We start from the raw sequence: 22,716 nt of genomic DNA, 5'->3' as shown, positions 1-22,716 counted from the left end.
TCTTCTTAGTAAAGTGCCTGCTTTGCTGATGACCTTAGTATAGTCCAGTGATTCTCAAAGTGTGGTCCCTTGAATCGGCAGCATCAGCATCACCTGGGAATGTTAAAAATGCAAATGCTTGGACCTCAGTGCAGAAGTACGAAATCAGAAACTCTGGGTGGAGGGCCCAGCAATCTGTGTTCTAACAAGCCCTCCAGGTGATTCTGTTGCTCAACCTTAAAAACCATGGTATAGTAATTTATATTATAAATGTTTAAATAGCCTCAGCTCAGACCATGAGGAATTTTTCATTTGTTGAGCTATGTGCATCCCTGGATATGGTGCCTTGCAGTTGAACCCTAGTTGAAAGATAGTTTTGAAGGTAAAGGAATTCTTTTGGGGGAGCACAGTTTTACACAATCATGCTGGAGAACAGCCAGCAGTCAGTTCCTAGCTCTGCCCCAGGTTAATGCTAAAGCATCTTCCTGCCAATAAAACTATTGGTCTCTTTTGGGGGAAAGAATTAGACTCCCCAGTGAGGAAGAAATAGGGCTGTGATTTTTAAAATGTCTCATTTCATGTTTTAAACCTGAAATAGAAAAATTGAAAAACAGCATGAAAAAGCATAGATAGTTCTCATTTCTGAAACTGTGAATGTCTCAGAACCACCTGTTAGTAGACCAAGGGTGCAAAGGAACTATAAATTCAAATAAAAGTTCCAAAAGAAAGATACAAAACTTCGATTTTTGAAAAACAGCAAATCACATTGAATAAATGGTAAAGGCTGAACAATCTGAAGTCATCTGATCTCCTCAAGAACATTGACGAATCCTGTGCAACTGAGCTGTGCTCAGGGCACACCACTTTAAAATTGGTATTAGTTGAGAATCTGGCTCCGCTATGGTCCTTACTAGGTTAGGGGAGGTTGCTAATACAATATTTATATTTTTATAATTATTTTATTAGGGTGATGAAGGCAAGAAAGGGAGCAAAGGAAATCAAGGACAGAGGGGACTTCCAGGGCCCGAAGGACCAAAGGTATGTTTCTTGTATTCTGACTTATGCTTTGAGGAGTTTGTATTTGTGTCTGGTTTCAATAGAGTATTAGATTTCCACTGAAAATTGGATTCTTTGTTTCCTTCCCAACAAATACAAAAGAAAAACCCCAAAATAAAAAACCATAGAAAACATACTATTCCCAGACCACAATAGAATGGAATAGATTGCATAAAATATGTAATACTCATAGAAATACATATGTTTCTAATTTGTCTGTCAGTCCTCTCTAGTAACAACCAAATATTCAGAAGTTGAGATATAATTGGGACCATAGGAGATATCATTTCTTCATAATCTTGCTTTGCTAAACAACCCAAAAGCCTGAGACTGACAGGCAGCACAGTGATGATGAAGGCTTTTCTTCAGAAGGCTGATTGCCTCCTGCTGTGCCGTGACCCTTTTGGAGCCAGTCACTTCAATTATAGAAAGAAGATAATGATATGTTCTATTTCACGGGGTTGTTGTGAAGACTAAAAGTTAATAAAGCACTTAGCACATTTCCTGGTATATAGTAAGTGTTGAATACATCGAATTATTTGGAGAAAAAAATCAATATGGTGAAATGGGAAGCAGGGGATCTGTGTCCTGGTAAATTCACTTCTGCTGACGAAGAAGTGAAGGGGATTGTGAGGCGAGCAATTAAGTATGTGTCCTGACTAAGCCTCAGAGACCCACCATTAAGGTCATTTGAATGTGTCAGGAAACAGAAACCGCAAACCTAAGAGAATTCATGTGTCTAGGAAGATACTAATTGTAAGAAAGAGACAAGAAGTATGTTTTAGGAACAGATGATTAAAAAGCACATTTTTAAAAAATGGTGCTGACTAGATCAGATCAGATACAAAACAAAACGTCACCTGTACACCAGTGACTCTTAAACTTCGGCGTCTGTTCGGTGTCCATCGGTATCACCTGGGGATGATTACAAATCCAGATTTTTTGTTACCATCCTCAGCTATCTGGATTCAGCAGGTGAGTGGGCCCAGGAATCTGTGCTTCTCAAGTAAATGCCCCGTGCTGCAGGGAGTTCAAGAAGCACATTATGAAAAGTGCCACTATGAAACAAATGTGTTGTATTAGTATTAATAACAAATTAGTCTTTATGTCCTACTCTATTTCAAAGTGAGCATTTTTCTGTGTTTTGAAATAAAGCTGTTTTTAAAGATGAAGGTGAAGAATTGCCATATGTTAAGGCATAATCACCCCTTAGTACAGGGTATTTAAAATAATTGCATACTTTCCATGATACCTTTCATATTATAAAAGTAATTGACCTCTTTTTTTAAAAAAAAAGAAATAAAATTAAATCTAGAGACATAATTTTGCTTTTCCTTTGGTTTTAGTGAAGAACTTTAATAGGTTCATGTTCTGTGCCTTTGTCAAAGGCTTGGATAGGGGGTTTTATGTGTTTCCAAATTCTTGTCGTGTCCTATGCCATTGCCTTCCAGGTTTGCATTTAAGGACTGGCACATACATGCCATGGCATGAATTGGGTCTCGGTGGGCCAGTGTGCTCAGCTTGTTGGTTGTATTGGCTAATCAATACAGCGGGAGGCCTCAGCTCTGAAGATGAACACAGCCCCCGGCAGGAGTCATCACTGGTGAATCTGACTGATGGAGTCCCTGCTGGAGGAAGCAGGATGACTGAATAGGAAGCTCATGCGATTGAATTTTCAGAGGACGTGAGTCAGGCAGACGCAGGATTAGTCAGCAGTCTGAGAACCTAGAGGGTCATGTTTAGACATAGCATAGAAATAGCTCATTCTCCACGACTCATCTCCACAGTGTTTTGTTTCTTTGTTTGTTTTGGTAAAGGTCCAGATAGTAAATATTTTAGGTCCTGTGGCCCAAGAGGCAAAATGGAAGATATTATGTAGTTACTTGTATAATGACCACTTGAAAATGTGAAAGCTGTTCATAGCTCAAGGCTGTACAAACAAGTGGGTGGGCGGATTTGGCCCACCTACTGTAGAGAAGTAGTTTTCAAACTGTTTTGATTATAAACCCCTCCAGTAAAATTTTGATCACATGCCACAGATTTTTAATTTTTTACTTGTAATTTTTATTAATAAGCTATCATACTAATATATTCTGAATTTATATAAACAATTGAAATTTTAATAGATGAGATAAAAACATAGAGACAAGTTGTAATATTTTCTTATATCCCAGTGGGTCATTTGGAACACCTTGTGGTGTGCATTGACAATTGCTCTGGAATAGTGTTTTTACCAGGGGTGCTTCATGAAAATTCATAATCCTGGGCACCGACCTCTAGATCTGTTGAATCAGAATCTCTGGAGTTTGAACCCAGAACTGTGCATTACCAAACTTTCCTGATAATTCCTTTGCTATCTAAAATTTGAGAATCACTTGTCTAGATCCAGATGGAACAGAAGAATTACCAGTTGCTCCAGATTGAGTCTTTGAGACTCTAAATATTAGACATCTCCCCCCGCCAAATGTTTAAAATTTTCTATTAAAAATGTCATTTTTAAAAATCATAGGGGTTCTTTTTTTTTGTTTTCTATTTTTTTTTTTTTTGAGACAGTGATTTTCTGTTGCTCAGGCTGGAGTGCAGTGGTGCGATCTCAGCTCACTGCAACCTTGAGTGATTTTCCTGCCTCAGCCTCTTGAGTAGCTAGGATTACAGGCACACACCACCATGTCCGGCTAATTTCAGCTAATTTTTTTTTTTTTTGTATTTTTAGTAGCAATGGGGTTTTGTCATGTTGGCCAGGCTGGCTTCAAAACTCCTTACCTCAAGTGATCCCCCAACCTCGGCCTCCCAAAGTGTTGGGATTACAGGTGTGAGCCACCACACCCAGCCCATAGGGGTTCTACTTCTTAAAAAGGATGTGAGATAACATAGAATGGAAGACTAATACCTTTGGTCATTAAAATAAAACAACAAAGAAAAAAGTTATAACCTAGAAGTACACCCTAAAACATTTGCTGAAGATAATTGCTATATTGAAAAAAAAAATTCTCTCTGAGCTTCCCAGCATACAACACAAAAGGGAAGCACCATGAATTGCATAATTTTTATTAGCTAATAAAAGGATGCACAAGAGATAAAATTTTCCTAACATTCAGTTATTAATTGAACATAGTTATTTAAAAGCACTGAAATCTTACTGGTCAATAACTTTAGCAGTGGTTTACAAAGGATGCTCAAATTATTTTCACATTGGTCTTTGAAACAGACAGAGGTCATAATATAATTTAAAAATCTGCAGACATTTCTATACATTTATTATTGTCTCTATATGTGGTTTCTCTGCTTGAAATGTAGTGAGCATTTTGCTCTTTTTAAGGGTGAACCGGGCATTATGGGCCCTTTTGGAATGCCTGGAACATCAATTCCCGGACCACCTGGGCCAAAGGTATATATTCCTGGGAATTATTTTCTTTTTCTTGACCCTTTGGCAGTTGGAGAAAAAAAATCATGATATCAGTGAACTAGAATTTTAGTTTTGGAAGAGCCTTAGAAATGACTCAGTTTAACTCTGAAACTTCACAGATAAGCAAACTACAGCCAGCAGCAGAGTTAGGACTAGAAACCAGATTTTGTGCTCCTGATCCCAAGCTTGTCACTTTACCCTTCATTACGTCTTCCAAACCCTAAACTCTAGTACAGGCAAGAATTTAGAACATATATTCAGAAGAATCTACCAGGATTTATAATTGAAGAGTTTAGCAGAAGATATATCCACTCAGGTTGGTTGGTTGGTTTGCTTTTTGAGACAGAGTCTTACTTAGTCCCCCAGGTTGGAGTGCAGTGGTGCAGTCTTGGCTCACTGCAACCTCCACTTCCTGGGCTCAAGTGATTCTCCTGCCTCAGCCCCCCAAATAGCTGGGATTACAGATATACCACCGTGCCTGGCTAATTTTTGTACTTTTTGTAGAGATGGGGTTTTGCCATGTTGGCTAGGCTGGTCTCGAACTCCTGGATTCAAGTGACCCGCCTGCCTTGGCCTCCCAAAGTGTTGAAATTATAGGTGTGAGCCACTGAGCCTGGCCTTCACTCAGTTTTAAGAGCATTCCCAGCCAATCTTAAAGTCTAAATATTTGAGTCTGAACTGCCACATATTATTTCAATGGACTTTCTCCTAACAACAGTAATAGTCTTTGCTGACAGGTGTTATTTACTTAGGATTTGAAATTCCCCTCAAATATTAAATATACTATCTCAAGGTCTGAGACGGACAGATTAAACTCTTTACAGAGTGGCCAATGCTTTTTTTTGCTATGTGTGCTTGTGATTTCTTGCACAACTGTAGCCTGTGAAATGTCATTTGAAATGTACAGGGAGATAGAGGAGGACCTGGGATACCTGGATTTAAAGGAGAACCCGGACTTTCTATTCGAGGACCAAAGGTATGCTTTATTCATGTTCTTTTTGTTTTTCTGTATCTGAAGTAAACAAAGCTAGATTTAATCCATAAGTTGATTTTTCAACTTGCAAAGTTTCTACATTGATGAACTAAAATGTAAGAATATAGCTATTCCCTTTTATTAAAAAAAGCAAGCAATCACGTAGTTTATTTTTCATACTTGTGGGGAAAAGTAGCTCTTATGGTTAAATTTTTGCTGATTAGACAATTGTTTGAAAATGCTCTTTTGCACTGTCTGTGATACAAGGGATTAAATGGCCTCTGGCCTCTTCATTTACGTATTAATTGCTGAAGTATCTGTTCTGCAAAACATTGTCCAAAAAAACGTGTGCTTGGAAGCTTCGTTGAATAAAAATTTCCTGCTTTGATTATTTATCCTTTTGAGTTATTTCAAAGGGAAATATAAATAATTAATAAGAAACCAGGTTTCTGTAATCATATCTGGTTTTTCATGGCAACGAAGCACCATTTTCCCTCCTCACACTATACCCAGCACCACAGCAAAATTTAGCATTTATAACATTCCTAGGTGTCAACCAGGATCGCTGTTTGTGAGGACAAGCTTCAGGGCCCCATCATTAGCACTTTTAAAATCAACAGCATGTTGTTACGTAGCTTTGAAACTTGCTTATATTCTCCCATATTAAGTTGTCTTATCTAGATAAAAGGGTTCAAGTACTAAACTGATTACCTTCAAAGTTAAAAGAAGAAAACATGGAGTCATTTTTTAAATAAAATATGATGCAAAACTTGTATAAATCTGACATAAATTGTAGCACTTCTTGTTAAAAGCAAAGGCAGAACCTTGAGCCTCCCCTGTTCTTACTGCTTTAATAGTCATCCCTGCTAGAGTGACAGTTGCCCTAGTTTGCCCAGGATTGAAGGGGGTCCTGGAACACATGACTTTCAGGGCTAAAACTGGGAAAATCTTGGGTAAACTTGGACGAATTGTTCATCTACTTCCCCCAGATCCCAAGGTAACCCAAACTATGTAGACCACTCTCTTTAGAAACACAAGCTATATAGACAGCTCATAGAGACAATAGCAAATTTTCTAATGTGAAAACTACAGATATGACCTTGATCAGTTATATTTGCATGACAATTTTGATAGATTGAAGCTATGTATTCACAATCTATGATTTATACATCTCTCTCTACTTATCCTTCTATTTGCAATAGGAATACAATCCAATTAAATGTGCTGCTAGAGTTTATAGGCCCCACCTGTTTTCTGCTGCTGATTATTAGGCATTATAGGTGATGGTACTTTAAGATATTTGCCTCTTCACCCAAGCCTTTTGCTACTCCCCTGGACTCTAATGACACTCTCTCTGTCGTTCTTCCCTAGTTCATTAGTTTTTCAGTTTTTGGAGGGTCATACACGACTTTGAATGTCTGATGGAAATTTTAGCACATTAATTTCATTTTGTGTAATACTTCAGGGGTCTCCCAGATGCCCCCTAAAGCTGATTTCAAAATACTAGGTTTCCATTTTTGCCCTAATTTCTGATGAATGAGAGAAACACTTTGAAGTAAATAACTCTGTAGGACATTTCCTTGAATCCAGTGCAGAAAAGCCAAGTGGCAACATTCCATCTATAAAAATATGGTAAGGAGTCCAAAATAAAAACCTGCTCCTCCTCTTACTCCTTGATATTTCCTATTAATAACAGAAGTAACAAGCTACCTGAGATTTTTGCAGGAGCGAGGACAAAGATCTCTATGAAAAGGATGTTTGTAAACTGTGAGTGTTTTAATGGTTTTCCCCTCCACTGTGGTTGTCAGACTTTAAACAAGAGCAGCTGCTGATAATTTGTTGTAAGTTTGGACCGTAGAAATAAAAACTGAAAAGTAAATTTTGATTCCAATTTTCTTTTCCTTTTAACTCAACCAGGGATCAGTTACTGCTTTATTTTGTTGTTGGGCCTCTCCTTGTGTAAACATGGAGATAAGTGGAAAACTTATTTTGGGACAAGTTTCATATGAGAATGTTTAGAGCTTCAACCTTAAATGTAATTGGAATAGCATAAAAAATTGGTTCTGAGAAGTGCCCAGTTCCCCGTAGTTGGAATACACCAAAATGTACCATCCTGAAGACTATGGGCTTCCTTTCTCTCATTCAACTTTAAAAAATCACCTTGAGTTTTTGTTGATAATGAATAGTATGTTAAAGTTTTATAAGTGGCCACATATTTCCTAAAGATAATCATTCTTAAGAAGGTTAGCCACATAAAACAGCCTTTTAGATTTAATAGGAAATAACAGCTGTTGCATTCATGGTTTTTAAAATAAAGTTTCTGATTGCTTATGTAAAATTTTTTCCCCTGTTCCCAATCAATTACTCATTTATTGGGGTATAGTTGAGAATAGTTTTTGGGAGTTGGACTTTGGGCAGTATTTTCACTTGGAATAATGGTAATTTGATCTCCGAGTTTGCTTGCATATAAGGAAAGTTCTTAAGAGTCCTGCTACTTTCTTTCTCCATTCTTGGAAAACAAAGGTCTGCCTATTGTTAGAGTTTCCTCCCAATATAAAGAAAAACCATAAATATTTTAAAACATGAGTAGCTCTTTATCAAAACAAGGACTGCATATTGACAAGGGCTGTTGTAAGCATTATCAACCAGTAACAGATAGGTGGAATGTGTTGTAAAAAGAAGTAGTACAGGTTTTAAATATAAGCGTAATGGACTTGCAGGTAATCTTTTTGTTTTTTTTGGAGACAGAGTCTCGCTCTGTCACGCAGGCTAGAGCACAGTGGCACAATCTCTGCTCACTGCAGCCTCAGCCTCCCGGGTTCAAGCGATTCTCCTGCCTCAGTCTCCCAAGTAGCTAGGATTACAGGCGCCCCGCCACCAAGCCCAGCTAATTTTTGTATTTTTAGTAGAGACGGGGTTTCACCATGTTGGCCAGACTGATCTTGAACTCCTGACCTAGTGATCTGCCTGCCTCAGCTTCCCAAAGTGCTGGGGATTACAGGTGTGAGCCACTGCACCTGGTCACTTGTAGGTAATCTTCTAAAAGATCCTTCTTAATTTTTTTCTCTCCCCCCATTTTACTTTAGTCAGAAATCTTTCTGATTTCTGTTTGTGAGAGAGTTATAAGTCTTAGAAAACTCTATTGTACAAAGGACAATAATCACCCCTCCCTGCTCTTTCTGTAGGAGACTAGGAGCTGCTACTAAAAGTTTTTGATGCCTAAGGTCATCACTGTAAAACAATATTTACAACTTTTTCCTAGGTCTCAAGATATGAATCACAAACCCTGTCCCTTCATAACTTGTTTTAGAAAAATTAATATGTTTTTATTTTCATCTGGGTTTATTCCCTGTATAATTCAGTCTCCATTAATGAAGACAATAGATTTAACACAACAATAGGAATCTGTAGTTATTCCACACTCAAAATTTTGCTATGTATTCTTTTCTACTCTTCTCACATTGTACTTCATAAATTTTATTTTTTATACATCTTCTTGATTTATGATGCACTAAAACTTTATAATTTTAAAAATTAAAATATTAGCAACAAGTCATTTTCTAACTCCTGGGTTAGAAATCCACTGTTGGCATATTGAGTTGGTTTTATGCTTAAGTTTAACCAGATGTTTTATAGTTGAGTCTCATGACATCACTGATGTTGGAATTTACCCAGGGTGTCCAAGGCCCTCGGGGACCAGTGGGTGCTCCAGGACTCAAAGGTGATGGCTATCCTGGTGTGCCTGTAAGTGGGACATTTTTTTCTTCCCTCCCTCCCTCTTTTTTGAGAGTTGCATACGACAAGGATGCTCACTCCTCCCTTACTATATCATCTCAGGGACCTCGTGGATTACCAGGACCCCCTGGGCCGATGGGTTTACGTGGAGTGGGAGACACTGGAGCAAAGGTAAGACTTTAAAGTAGGCAACATACTAGCTTCTAAGAGTGTGCCTATAGGTAGGTGACTTTGGTAAAGATAAAATTTTTTATCAGCTAGAAGAATTGAGGTGTCTGAAATAATTAATAAAGTTATTTGCCCTTATCTATAGACTTCCCAGGGAACTAACCTGAACATGTAGACTAACTTTATGGTTTGGCTCCTCCTTCTCTGAGAGCAACTCACGTTCCTTTGCTGCTTCCTCTCCTTATACCAAGATCAGGGTTCAAGTCAGAGATCTCCTCTCTCCTCTAGCCATATTCTTTCCCTAGGTACTCTCATCCAACCCCATGGCTTTAACCACTGTCCACACACTGATGGCTTCCAAATACCTGTGTTTTCTCCCTTAAGATATGGTTTCATGTATATAATTTCTTACCATGTATCCCCTCTTGGGCTTCTCACAAATATCTCTAATGTAAAATAACCCAGAATAAAATCCTTGATTTTTACCCCATAACCCTGCAAATGGCTCTCCCAAGCTCAAGCCAGAAGGACTAAGCATCATGCTTTGTTCCTTCCTTTCCCTCTCGTTCCTCCACACCTAGTCCTTTGGTAAATCCTGTCAGTGCCACCACCAAAATATATCTCAACTCTGGCCCCTTTTTTCTTTCTGCTTCTGCCAGGCAGACTATGTCATCTCTTATGTGGGCTGTAAAAATAGCCTCTTCATTGGTCTTCTCTCTGTTCCACCTCTGTCCTCCAATAACTTAGCAGGAAGCGTGGTCTTCTAAAACCATAAATCAGAGTGTATACCATTCCTTCCTAGAAACACCCTGGTGGCTTCTCTTTCAGACTTTGAACACTTCCCATGGCCTTGAAGGCCCTTCATGCCCGGATCGCAGCTTCTGTCTTTTCTCCCCGGCTGCTACATTCAGCCAAAATGGCCTGCCCTACTTCAGCTCATTCCTGCATCAGGGACTTGCCAGGATGACTGATTGTTAAAAGCTTAGTTCAATTCTCACCTCCCTGACCACCCATAGAAAAAGCATTAGTATCCCAACCCCTCTGTATGTTTTCCATATAGCGTGTATCACTTTCTGAGATCATCTTGCTCATTTATTCCTCTGCATATTCCATGAGAGTGATGGTTTTCCTGGAGGCAGGCTTTTTGCTTTGTTCCCTCCTAACTTCGTGTCACCAGAACTAGGTGTACCATTCAATAGGAGCTCTATAACCTGTTTAATGAATGGAAAATGAATAAATGATCAATATTACCCTAAAGGGAGAATTTTTCCTTTGAAATATATCTCCTTAGTTTTTTTAATGTTTCCAGGCCATTAGAGAGAAAAGATGTTGTATGTGCTTAATGCCAACTTCTCCTCTTGGTATTTGCCCCTGCCACAAAATTTAGAAGTGCCTCTTTGCCCTCTCCCAGGTAGAATAAAAGATTGGAGACCCATGGCACTAAATTTCATCTTTAAAAGGGAATCTTGATAGCTGCCTCATCTCTGCTTCTGAGGGTAATGTTGAGAGTCCAGTGAGGATGTATCTGGAAGTGCTGTGTACACTGTACAGAGAGGACAAATCCGAGGTGCTTCAATGAAGGATCTGGCTTGGTCTGACTGAGGACTACATCAGATCCTTGAATAAGCCTCAACAGTATCAATAAACTGCACCGAATTTGGGTACTGATGTATTCTTTTTTCTTTAAACCATAGCACCTGTCAAAATCCTAAAATTAAAAAAAAGTAGAAAGAGAAATTCAATAGGTAAACCTCATATTTTATGTGGTCAGTGAAACAATGGTAAAAACTTGTATATTGAATATTTCTTTAGGGAAGTAGAAACTTATTTCTATGTAAAATAAGACATGAAATAAAATATGTTAAATATATATTGGAATGTGTGTATTCCAATAGAAACAGATGATCATTTACATTTTCACAGAGTAGATTATTATGAATTTTTTATATAACTAGACATGATGTTATATTCAATTACAGGATTATGTTAGTGCTTTACATTGAGCAATAATAATAAAGACAGGCACTTAGGCACAGATAAAGAACATTAAAAAAAACTAGCCAGGTGTGGTGGCTCATGCCTGTAATTCCAGCACTTTGGGAGGCTGAGGTGGGCAGATCACCTGAGGTCAGGAGTTTGAGACCAGCCTGGCCAACATGGTGAAACCCCATCTCTACTAAAAATACAAAAATTAGCTGGGTGTGGTGGTGCATGCCTATAATCCCAGCTGCTCAGGAGGCTGAGGCAGGAGAATTGCTTGAACCCAGGAGGCGGAGGTTGCAGTGAGCTGAGATTGCACCACTATACTCCAGCCTGGGCAACAGAGCGAAACTCCATTTCAAAAAAAACAAAAAACATGAAAATACCCAATTTTTGTGAATATTTCACTGTGTCAGATTATCTAAGATACAGACTAAAATATTTACTAAATGATTGCATACACCATTTTCCTCCAAAAGTCCCCTGTATTTGCCATCATCTACATTTTAGAGGGAAAAAGGTAAGAAACAAGGTGTTCAAAACTTCATCTTGCCTATTGTTTTTTGAAATGGCTAATATGCTGCCAGAAGATGTATCTTAAGTGAAACTCCCATTGTCTGTGTGAGCCCACATGGGAGGCTGAGTGGAAGCAGCAGTCCATGGTTTGCTTCCAGCTGCAGGCAGAACCCGGGCAGAAGAGCACTAGCTGGGACCTACCTGTCTGCCTGCCTCCCTCTCAGCTGCTTTTCCTTCCTTCCATTGCCTATTGTCTCCTCCCATGAAAATTGTGTTGTTCAGAATTTCTCTAGCCCTAGAAGGAGATGTTAGGAGGGTGAGCTGGTCTTAGGATCAAGGGAACTTGGATCATAAAATAAAGGAAAGTCTAAAAGAAAATACTAGCTTTTAAATAACTTTAAAAATCATCTCTCCTTTTTTATAGAGGCCTCAAAATCTCTAAGTGGCCTTTTATTCTGAAGAAAACTTCAGGAAACACATACACATACACACACACCCCACACACAGACAGAGAGCACAGAGGTAGATAGATACAGAGAGAGAGAGAGAGAGAGAGAGAGTGTGTGTGTGTGTGTGTGTGAGTGTGAGAGAGAGAGATTCATAGAGAGAAACTGGCAAAGAAAGGAAGATAATTCCAGTTAACTTTGCCCTCTTGCTTGGTAAAGTGCGGGACATTCTGAAAATACCAAAAATTGTCCATGGCAGCAGAAGCACAGGACCCAAATGTGTGCAAAATTTCTCCCCCTTTGAATTAAAGTGACAGAGAAATTGTATATATGTGTGTGTGGTAGTATAGCCATATGGATCCTGATATGTTTTTCATTTAAGCTTTGTGTAGTCGCCTTAAAATTGTGGCCTTAAGGCATTAACTTACAAAACAAATGTGTTTTGAAATGAGGAAACCATTAAGGTTGACGATGAATTTATGGTGGGTTTTGATGCTGTTTAGTTAAGGTCACATGTGTTTAACATATGACACAGACATTAAACTCAAAGCTTCTGTGTTTGAAAACATATAAAAAGCAGTCCCTGACATCTAGCACCCTTGTGGTTCCCCATAGCTTTTTTCCAAGTGGAAAAATTCCCTACAACATCAGTGATTATTGTCCTTCTAGATACAATTACCTTGAATTTAATTCAAATTTGGCAAGACCTTCTGAGATATTTCCAAAATTATTGTAAAAACTACACCTTTGAAGGAGAGAGGAGATACAGATTTTAAACTCACCTTTGAAACATGCTGGGAAGAGGAACTGATCATTTGGTTTCTTGCCAAGTGAGAAGTGCTCATCCAGTGTCCTCACTCCTGGATCCAATCTCCTGGCTTGTTGATGGGGAAGCCAAGCTCCAAGCCCCACCCATCACTGCCTGCTTTTCTTCACTGGGGCCTTGGATATTAAGAGCACTTCTTGTGATCTGGGGACAAACATGCCATACAACTCATTTCTCTTTGAGAAGCTGCAGATAACTCTGCTCCTGTGTTTTCACCCCACAAAGCTTTGTAAGGTACATGCAGCCTAAGAGCTGATTTCCTGATATCCCTGAGTATGAGTTTATTTCTGGCCTCATAGAAAAGGAATATAAGACGTGGCTCTCCTGAGTTCCCTAAGGGCAGGTACAGCCTACCATGCCCCTCTCTTAGCTTTTTTCAGACCCTCTCAGGGAGCTGGATCATCACAGAAAAAGCTATGATCCTCTCCAAAACCTTGGAGTGGTTGAGCTCAGCGTAATCTTTGCACAGAGGAGATCTAACCTGGATTTGGGGTTAGGAACTCTTAACCTCAAGTTGTTGGCATAAGTCTGTTGGCAGAAAAGACTTATTGGATTGTTGTTGTTATTACAGGTATAATTACTATTGTTATTATAATGATTATGTATTACCTAAATATTTCCAGAATATTATGACATTTTGAACAGTACCCCTGTTTTATAGATGAAGAAATGAACAACCAGAAGGTTGAGCAACTTGCCTCTTTACAATAGAAACATTTTTGATACTATATTTGTTTTGTATATGAGAGGGGCTTTGGATATGGACGAATGAATGAAAAACTAAATGGATGAATTAATCAGAGTAGAAAGCATGACTTACCCAGATCTACAGATACTCAATCTCCTATGCTGTCCATCTTCTATCTAGGCACTGTTTTGTGTGTAGTTGGATCGTTTCTTCTTTCAGCCTAGCTTTTCTATTGGCAAAACTTAAATTATGTAAACATTAAAGAGAAGCATAAACCCAAAACCCAAAAGAGTTAAATATTTTTCAGTAACTTTAAATGTTTGAGTATCGTAAATACATGCTTTATTTGACAAAAGTGGCCCATAGTCATAAAACGCAAGTCTATGTGGAATTCCACTGAGTATCATTATTCTAAAAATGTTCCCAGCATCTGAATTGCCCTTCTGTTCTTTGCAATGGCTCACATATGTACACTCCACCAACAGGCATTGGTGGAACAGAGGACCGATTCACACAGAGATGCATTAGGAATGTGTGAATTCCATTAGCAGACATAGACTGGACAAGGAACTCCATTTTGAACAGTGCCCAACAAGGAGGGCTGGCCTAGGATACAGACTTAATAATGAAGTTAAGGGCATGTAATTCCAAAGTGGACTTGAAGAAAGCCACCTCCCTATAATATGACTGCAAAATTGCTACAGGCTGGACAATCAGCCCAAAACAGAGCTAATTAAAGCCAGAGCCATACAAAGTTTAGACGCTAGGCAGTTTGACCCAGAGGTTTCAGAAAGGGTCATATCCAAGACCAGGAAAAGGTAACTTTTCAAGTTTACTCCCCAATGCAGTTCTATGCCTCATCTCTAAAATCTGAGTTGCACTCTAATCCACCTCATGACTTTCAGTATTGCTTTCATCTCTCCTTGCTGTTTTCCTAGCTTTGTATTTCTCTTCTTATGAGTATGTACATACTTTTCCTTCAGCCCTAGAGACACACGGTAAATCCCCTTAACATTCATCGCCCACATCACAATAAACACATTTTTATTTTTCATCATGCGGACTTGGAGGAACTTTCTCCCAGTGGAAAATTATAGTCAGTTTTAGTACAGGACAGCCTGCTCTTCTCCCTGTCATAAGAGGCAGTATCAATATTTCTGTTTTCAAGGTTTCTAACCAAGCTAAATAAGACTCTTCCTCTCCACTGAAGTTCTTGGCAAAAGGCCATCATTTGTGTATCTTTGATGAGTTGATTTTGAGAAAAGGAAAAAAAACCAAGAAGTTTAAAAATTGTCAGGGACTATGAGATACAGCTGTTTTGGGGTGAATATCAAAGTTTTAGGAGAGAAATTGATTCAAGTAATTGAAAATACTTTAAATACTTTGAAATTTAAAGGTGAAAAAATACTTGAGAGGAAATGTAGCAATTTGAGAACTTTGTTTTCCAGCATTTGTATAATTCTTTTCTCATCCCCATGATGATCATGCTGACAGTTGGTACTATCTTCCTATTCATATTAAAGGGTGTCATTGAGAAATGACTGAGTCATATCATTCAATAATCAATACACATTGCCAATATGTGCATATGCTTAGAAAAAAGCCTCTAAAACTTCCATTGATTTTCTGGCTACCATGAGTGAGGTGTTCAAGAACTACTAACTCATGACATAGGTGGAATTACATAATTCATTCCAGAGTTCTGGCTATGTTTGTGGTAGTTGGAGTAGTTATATCTTAATTTTATTTAAAAACCAGAAAGAAAGAAACATAAGGCAGCTGCTATCATCACTTTGACTTCTACCTTATTTTAAAACCCAGTCATTCCTCAGTTTCATCATTTAGCAGAATCTTTAGAGTACCATTCCTTGGAACATCCTTAAGAGGCTGATTCTTTCACAGTGAATTTAATTTGCTTTTATTGTCCCCAAAGTAGAAAAGCATGAAATCACTTTTGGAACAAGTATATCTTGCTTCCACCTTCTTCTCAAAGAGTGGCAGGAACTTAGCTGGCACAAAGGGAGAGAGAATGATTAAAGCCTCATTAGTGTGTGTGGGGGAGTGAGGGGGAGGAAAATAATCTAATGGGCTGATTATTTCCTCAAATATTGTGTTGAAATTTTTAGAAAACTCATAAGGTATAATGGGTTGTTTCTTTGTCACTCTTCTACCTTGAAACCTTGCCACTTACTAGCTGTGTGACCGCAGCAAGTCATTCAGTCTCCCTGAAGCTTAGCATTCTTATCTGTGATTTGGGATAATAAAGCCTATATCACAGGTTTATTCTGATAAATTAATAGAATAATGTACATAAAACATCTTTATGAATTCTAACATATTAAAATGTAATTAGTGGTAGTAACCATTTTATGCATCACACTGCCAAATCAAGCACATTGTAGGATGGATAAGAAGAGAGATTAAGAATTGGTATAGGTAGGAGATCTGGAATGAAGTCAATTAACACGTTGGAGTAAACTGCAAAACCGAGGATTAGCAATGGAGGGAAAATGGGAAGGGAAGACATAGAGGGCTGGGTTCTTGTGCAGGTTGTGTGGGACCTATGTAATATGGGATGAATCTTATAATCCAGGATGTTCTTCTCCTTGAGAGAGTGTGATTGGCGATATAGGAAAAGGACTTTCACAGTTTCACAGCCAAACAGCTGAGGTCTTTGCATTAAACAGCAGCTGGAAGAAAGTCTATGGAAAAGTTAGCAACTTGCATCTAGTCCCAGCCAACATCAAAATGGGAGATGGGTTCTGGAGTCATACCTGGGTTTGAATTGCTTCAGACTGCCTGGTTTTTGGCAAGTCATGTATCCTGCTATAGCCTCAGTTTCCTTATCTGTAACATGGAATAAGTTGATGTTGATAAGATCAGGTAAGATAATGAATGAAAAGTGCCTGCTGCATAATAAACTTAATAAGTATTATTTTTATTTATTATTTATTATAATAGTTTTAATATTAACCAAAGTGAAGATTTACTGAGAAAATGAATGTGTTTGCTCACCTCTTTTTCTTCTTTCATTTAAAAAGGGAAAGCTTCAATGTATGAGTTTTAGAACTATCGTAAGATGGTGTGTATTTTTAAAGGAGTTAAAATTATCCACTCTGCAAGGTTATGGTCTAGGTAGTCTTCACTGAATCATTTGTTAAGTTCATATGCACAAGTACTGCAGACAGACCTAAATTTGGCCATTTCCTGTGAAAATGAAAGCAGTATCTCCCATCTAGAATCCCTTTTGTGGGCCAAGAGGAAATGGTATGCCATCTAAACAGTCCATTATTCTTCTTTTGAGAGAGTGTGTGCAGCGGGTAGGGATAAGGCTAAGGCTGTCATCTTAGGAAAGTGATAGATGTCGTTGCCAATGGCGACTCTAGAATTTGCTCGCATGTCTGTTCATTATCTCCTAATACAAGGGCTCCCTCTGCAGGCTCCAACAACCCTCAGCTGTTGCGTGGGAAGCTATGTCCAGCTATGCAAAAACCTGTTGTAATTTCCTTTATTTGTGAATGTCGCTGTATCCACTGACAATAAACTGTGTATCTGAAAATATCACAGGTCAACACACTTCTTAGGTACCTGTGGTGCTACCTTATGACAAAACCAGTGCCGTCAAATGGCCAAGTAAGACCTGCCCGCAATTCTCTTGCTCACATTCACCAGGTGTGGTGGCCTAACATGGACACATAGCCCATGGAACAACAAAAGATCATCTTCAAAGACCCCACCACAGTGGAGAGATGCGACTTCTGTGGATTCTCAGATCATTAAATGCCTAATATTCCCATCTATCGAAGTATGGTACATTTACACTGAGGAACAACTCTCATGCTATGTTACAGACCAATTCTAATATCTGCAGAATGTTAAGACTTGATTTAAAGTCTATTAGATTCACAAAAGCATTACTATATGTCATTATTTTCCCATAGTTTGAAAGATACAAAAGATTATTTAGATATGTGAAACATAGCTATATGTCAACAATTATATGGATAAGGATGGACAATTTGTTTTAGGTGAACACTGAAGGACCACAGATGACAGGGAACATACCTTAAATTCATTGGCTGAGGCTGCAGGACAGAGAGAACAGTAAGGTATCTACAGGGTCAGCTGTCCTACTGCAGTTGGCCATCAGACACTCCCAAAGGTTGAAGGTTAGGGGGAAGTGAATAAGGGAGACTATCAAGGAGAGAATGAATAGCAACACAGAGCATTGACAAGGCTGGCCTGAGGTAAACTATGGACCTATTTTAACTGCTTTTCCCACTTGCTTTCCCATGTGGGGGTATTAGTATGATTAATACTAGTTGAGGGGAGGTTTTAGCTAACATTCTCACAAGAAAAATATCGTGAATTAAATACTAGAGTGTCAAATTTTTTCTTAAAACATACTACTTTGTTAAAAAAAAACTTGCCTTTTCTCCATACCCCTATGTTGAAAAAAATTATGTAACATTTGGTACATCCCAAGAATACACACAACACATGTAAATTCTAATGATGTTGAATCTACCTGTGTGCTCCTTCCCTTTGCCCAGTTTTAACATCTTTAAAATCATGAATTATTATGAAAGACGCCTATTACAGCAACACTATCTCATGCTCACTGGAGAGACTTTTGCTGGGTATTGTTTATGGATTTTAAAAAATTGTACTAAGATAATTTGTTATAAAAATTATAAATTTTAAATTATAAATTATGAAAATTAAGCATGCACAAAAGTGGAAAGACTAGTGAAATGAACTCTCATTTACGTATCACACTTCCTTAACAATTATCAAAACATAGTTAATCTTGTTTTAGCTATATTCTCCACTCCTCCCCTCACTGCATTAGCCTGAAGCAATCCTCAGACGTTACCCATATAAAGCTTTAGTATTTGTCACTCAAATGTAAGAACTCTTTTTAAAAACTTGACTGTAATACTATTATCAAACCTAAAACAAATGAACAATTCCTTAACATAGCAAATATCCGGCATTCAAATTTCCGAGCTTGTCTCATCCATTTACTACAATTGGTTTGTTTGGATTGGGATCCACATCACGCCCACACATTGCATTTGATTGAGATAGCTCTTAAACCTCTTTTAATCAAAGTTGACTCGTCCCTGTTTTTTAGCTCGCAGTTAGTGAATATGTTATTTGTACTCACGGATTTGCTGATGATATCCTCATGGTGTTGTGTAATGTGTTTCTCTATCTTCCGTCTATTATTGTAAGCTGGTAGATCTAGAGGCGTGTTTACATCCAGGTTCAGTTTTTCTAGGCCAGAATGTTGATAGGTAGGGTGGTGTATTCTCTACTGCATCACAGCAGGGGGCACATGGTATCTGGTTGTATCCTTCCTTCCTTTTTTTTTTTTTTTTTTTTTGGAGACAGAGTCTCACTCTGTCACCCAGGCTGGAGTACAGTGGCGCACTGCAACCTCTACCTCCCGGGTTTAGGTGATTCTACTGCCTCAGCCTCCACAGTAGCTGGGAGTACAGGTGCCCACCACCACGCCCGGCTAATTTTTGTATTTTTAGTAGAGATGCGGTTTCATTACATTGGCTAGGCTGATCTCGAACTCCTGACCTCGTGATCCACCTGCCTCAGCCTCCCAGAGTGCTAGGATTACAGGCTTGAGCCACCGTGCCCTACCTGGCTGTATCCTTCCTAACCTTTTCACCTCATCATGGAAGGGCACAGGCAAACAGAAATGAATGAGAGGAAGCCATCAAATCTGGGGTAGGTTGGGGTGACTGAGCAAAGAGGAGTATTATTTTTGATAAAACATTCAATGATTTTGGGTAAGATTTATTTGACTATGCTTCCTTGTTTTGTTGGAGGGTGTCAAAATGTTTGGAAGAGAAAAGACATGTCCCTTTTAAGATGTAGCAAAGTATATGAATCAGTCAGGTGCAGTTGGAGAACTTCAGGCAGTGAACTTACACTCCCTTTGAAGGTACTTCAGAGGTACTCAAGAAAGGAGTGATAATGGAAATGTATGTACTGCAGGGTTTTCATGTTCTCTACTTGGAGCCCTTGATGTTGGAGTGATCCTTTCAGCTGGCAGGAACTTGGGGACCCTCAAAGATGGGAGTCAGTAGGAGAGAGGTGTTAAAGAGATAATTAGCACCTGTAGCCTTAAAAGCAGCTGAGTACTCAGTGGAACAGATGGAGACAGTATACTAAAAGTGGCCTGTAAGCAAAAGAGAAATACATAATTATGAAAGTAGATATTAAAAGAATTAAGTCAGTAATAAAGTACAGTTTTAAAATGGCCCCTGTCCTTTTAAGGGCTTGTGTTATCTAGAAGTATTTTAGAGTTTGTAAGTAGAAAGTAAATTAAAAGATGGCCTGTTTTTCTGGATAAACAACTTCAACATTTCTTATAATTTATGGTTTTTGCAATGTTGGAAGCTAGAAGCTGTTTAGCTGGTAACAGGATATGGGCAAAACAGGACCTAAGGCAAAGGTCTTGGGAGATATTTCAAAGCCTGACCCTGGCTCTTTTTATTCTTTATTACTTTATTCAGGCATATTTTACACATTATAGAATTCATCCTTTTTAGGTATAAAATTCAGTAGTTCTTTAAGTAAATTTGCTACTGTGCTATACAGCCATCACCATAAATCAGTTTTAGGACATTTTTATCCCCTCAGTAAAATCCCTCAAGACCATTTATGGTTAATCCATGTTGCTATCCCTGGCCCTGGCAGTGACTAATCTCCTTTTTGTTTCTATAGAGGTACATTTTCTGGATATTTTTTGTAAATGTCATCATATAAGATATCTGGCTTCTTTCATTAGTAATAATGTTTTTGAGGTTCATTTATGTTATAGCATTTATTCATAGTTTATTCCTTTTTATTGCTGAATTTACAGGACTTTGTCCATTCACTAGTTGATGGGCATTTAGGCTGTTTCTAGTTTTGGGCTATTATGAATAATGCTGCTAAGGGCATTCATATGCAAGTCTCTGTGTGGATATACGTTTTTATCTTCTTTGGGTGTGTATGTAGGAGTGAAATGACTGTATCATATGGCAAATTTATGTTGAACCTTAAACCACCAAACGGTTTTCCAAAGTGGCTACACCAGTAATTATGAGGGTTCCTGTTTTTCTACATCCTTCTAGCCCTGCACCTTAATAGCTGTGCAGACTTGGGCAAACCTTAGTTTCCGCTTTCATAAAATAGGGGGGTGGAGCTGACATATACTAAGTGCCTATTCTGTGGTAAAAATCATGATAGAAACACTTATAAGCTTTGTCTCACTTAATTCTGAGCCCTATGAAATGCAGATATGATTTTCTACATATGTGATGAATTTACTGAGGTTCAGAGAAGTTACATAAACTAGACATCATTACAATGCAGGATTATTGTGAGTACTAAATTACATCAAATAACATATATGAACATGTGTAGCATTGTCTTGGGAATACAGAAGGTGGCTAATGAAGTGATTTTTATTTCTCTCCTTCTTCCCATCATTAGCATCTCTAGTAGGTCTAGCCACAGGGCTTCACCTACCCTCCTCAGGTCCCACCAATTTTCTGGTAATAGTTGCCAGCTATGAAGCTGTCGTGCCTTAGTGAAGTTGAAAATCCTTTTTAGAGTTTACCCTGCAGTTCCAATTAATGAGGTGGCAGAAACATCATAGAGCCAATCTCTAACTCAAATAGCATAATCTTTGTGGCATACAATGATAAAAGCAACTAGTTCAGGATATGATTATATTTCTTAATGGTTGTTTTTTATTCTTGTCTCTTCTTCCATCCTCTATTCACAATACTTTTCCAAATTCTAGAGAAGAGAGTTCTGATAAAAGTAAATGTTGCCAAGAAGTTAATTGACTTGATTAATTTGAAATGGACCTGGATCTGTTGGTTTGAAGATTGCCCAAGTGGTAATATAAAAGTGATCTAGGAGAAGGGGGTTCAATTAGTACCTTAGTCACATTCAAGAAGTTTTTATATTAAAATACGTATATTGAAAAAAAACATAAAGTATTAAAAAAATTAGTAACTTGTTATTCATTGTGTCTTTTCAGGGAGAGCCTGGGGTCAGAGGCCCTCCAGGTCCTTCTGGGCCTCGGGGCATAGGAACCCAAGGGCCAAAGGTGAGTCCTCAGCTCAGTGCTCTGTGTGAGGGTTAGATACCATCAGTGACAAACAAGTGAACAGTAGCTTCATAGGAAGTGTTCATTTTGGTGTTGACTTATTTTTTTTTCTGGATGACTGATGAAAAGTCTTAGTTTTCGTATTAGGTGAACATTCGGTAAAATAGAACATTTGAATTTATAAAGCCGTTTACTTCCCCCAAAAGAAATGAGCAAGTCAGCCTCTTTTTAATTGCAAAGTGCTCAGAACATTTCCAGGTTTCTTAGAGGCTGTGCCATTGTCAAGAAGCACATCTTTACTTCGGCAGAGGTGCCTCAGGTGGCCTTTTAACAGGTCACCTGCTAATGTGTTGTGCCCTGTGTGCCACAGCTACTCTGGCAGGGCGTCAGTGCAAGAGTCTAGATTGATTGTCCCTGGAGAAGACGAGAGCAACTTCTTTTGGCCCATATTCCCTCCTTTCTATGTCTCCTTCAGTTTGGTGGTTATTCATCCTTTTATTCTTTTAATCCAGTGTTTCTCAGAGAGGGAGACTTTGTTTCCCCTCCCTGGCCTCAGGGAACATGTGGCAATGCCTAGGGGCATTTTTTGGTTGTAGTAGGTTGAGTCCAGAGATGCTGCCAACCATTCTACAATGCCCAGGACAGCTTCCCATCAGAAAGAGTGACCCAGCTAAAAAATGTCAATAGTGCTGAGTTTGAGAAATCTAGTTTTAATTGTTCATTCACTTGCTCAACAAATTTATTTGATTTGTTCAAACGTAGGGTAAAGAAGTAGCAAGCATGTTCAATAGGGAAAATAGATGTCAAAGAACCACCTA

General features: G+C 38.5%; 2 protein-coding genes across 2 annotated transcripts in view; one reads left to right on the top strand and one right to left on the bottom strand.

The window, feature by feature from the left end:
• The window catches only part of UMAD1 (UBAP1-MVB12-associated (UMA) domain containing 1), a 559,686-nt gene that overhangs the window by 415,795 nt on the left and 121,175 nt on the right, over nucleotides 1-22,716 (bottom strand). The gene's annotated exons all lie outside the window — the stretch shown is intronic.
• Nucleotides 1-22,716, top strand: part of COL28A1 (collagen type XXVIII alpha 1 chain) — a 178,228-nt gene that overhangs the window by 87,119 nt on the left and 68,393 nt on the right. Inside the window, exons 21-26 of the mRNA XM_050783009.1 lie at nucleotides 946-1,017; nucleotides 4,355-4,423; nucleotides 5,349-5,417; nucleotides 9,090-9,158; nucleotides 9,252-9,320; nucleotides 21,830-21,898. Of these exons, the coding sequence (XP_050638966.1) occupies nucleotides 946-1,017; nucleotides 4,355-4,423; nucleotides 5,349-5,417; nucleotides 9,090-9,158; nucleotides 9,252-9,320; nucleotides 21,830-21,898 (417 nt within the window). The remainder of the gene's footprint in view (nucleotides 1-945; nucleotides 1,018-4,354; nucleotides 4,424-5,348; nucleotides 5,418-9,089; nucleotides 9,159-9,251; nucleotides 9,321-21,829; nucleotides 21,899-22,716) is intronic.

This window comes from Macaca thibetana, chromosome 3 (genome assembly GCF_024542745.1).
Source record: "Macaca thibetana thibetana isolate TM-01 chromosome 3, ASM2454274v1, whole genome shotgun sequence".
NCBI classification, from domain to species: Eukaryota; Metazoa; Chordata; class Mammalia; order Primates; family Cercopithecidae; genus Macaca; species Macaca thibetana.
Note: the sequence above shows the minus strand (reverse complement) of the source record. Positions and strands in the feature narration are given on the sequence as shown.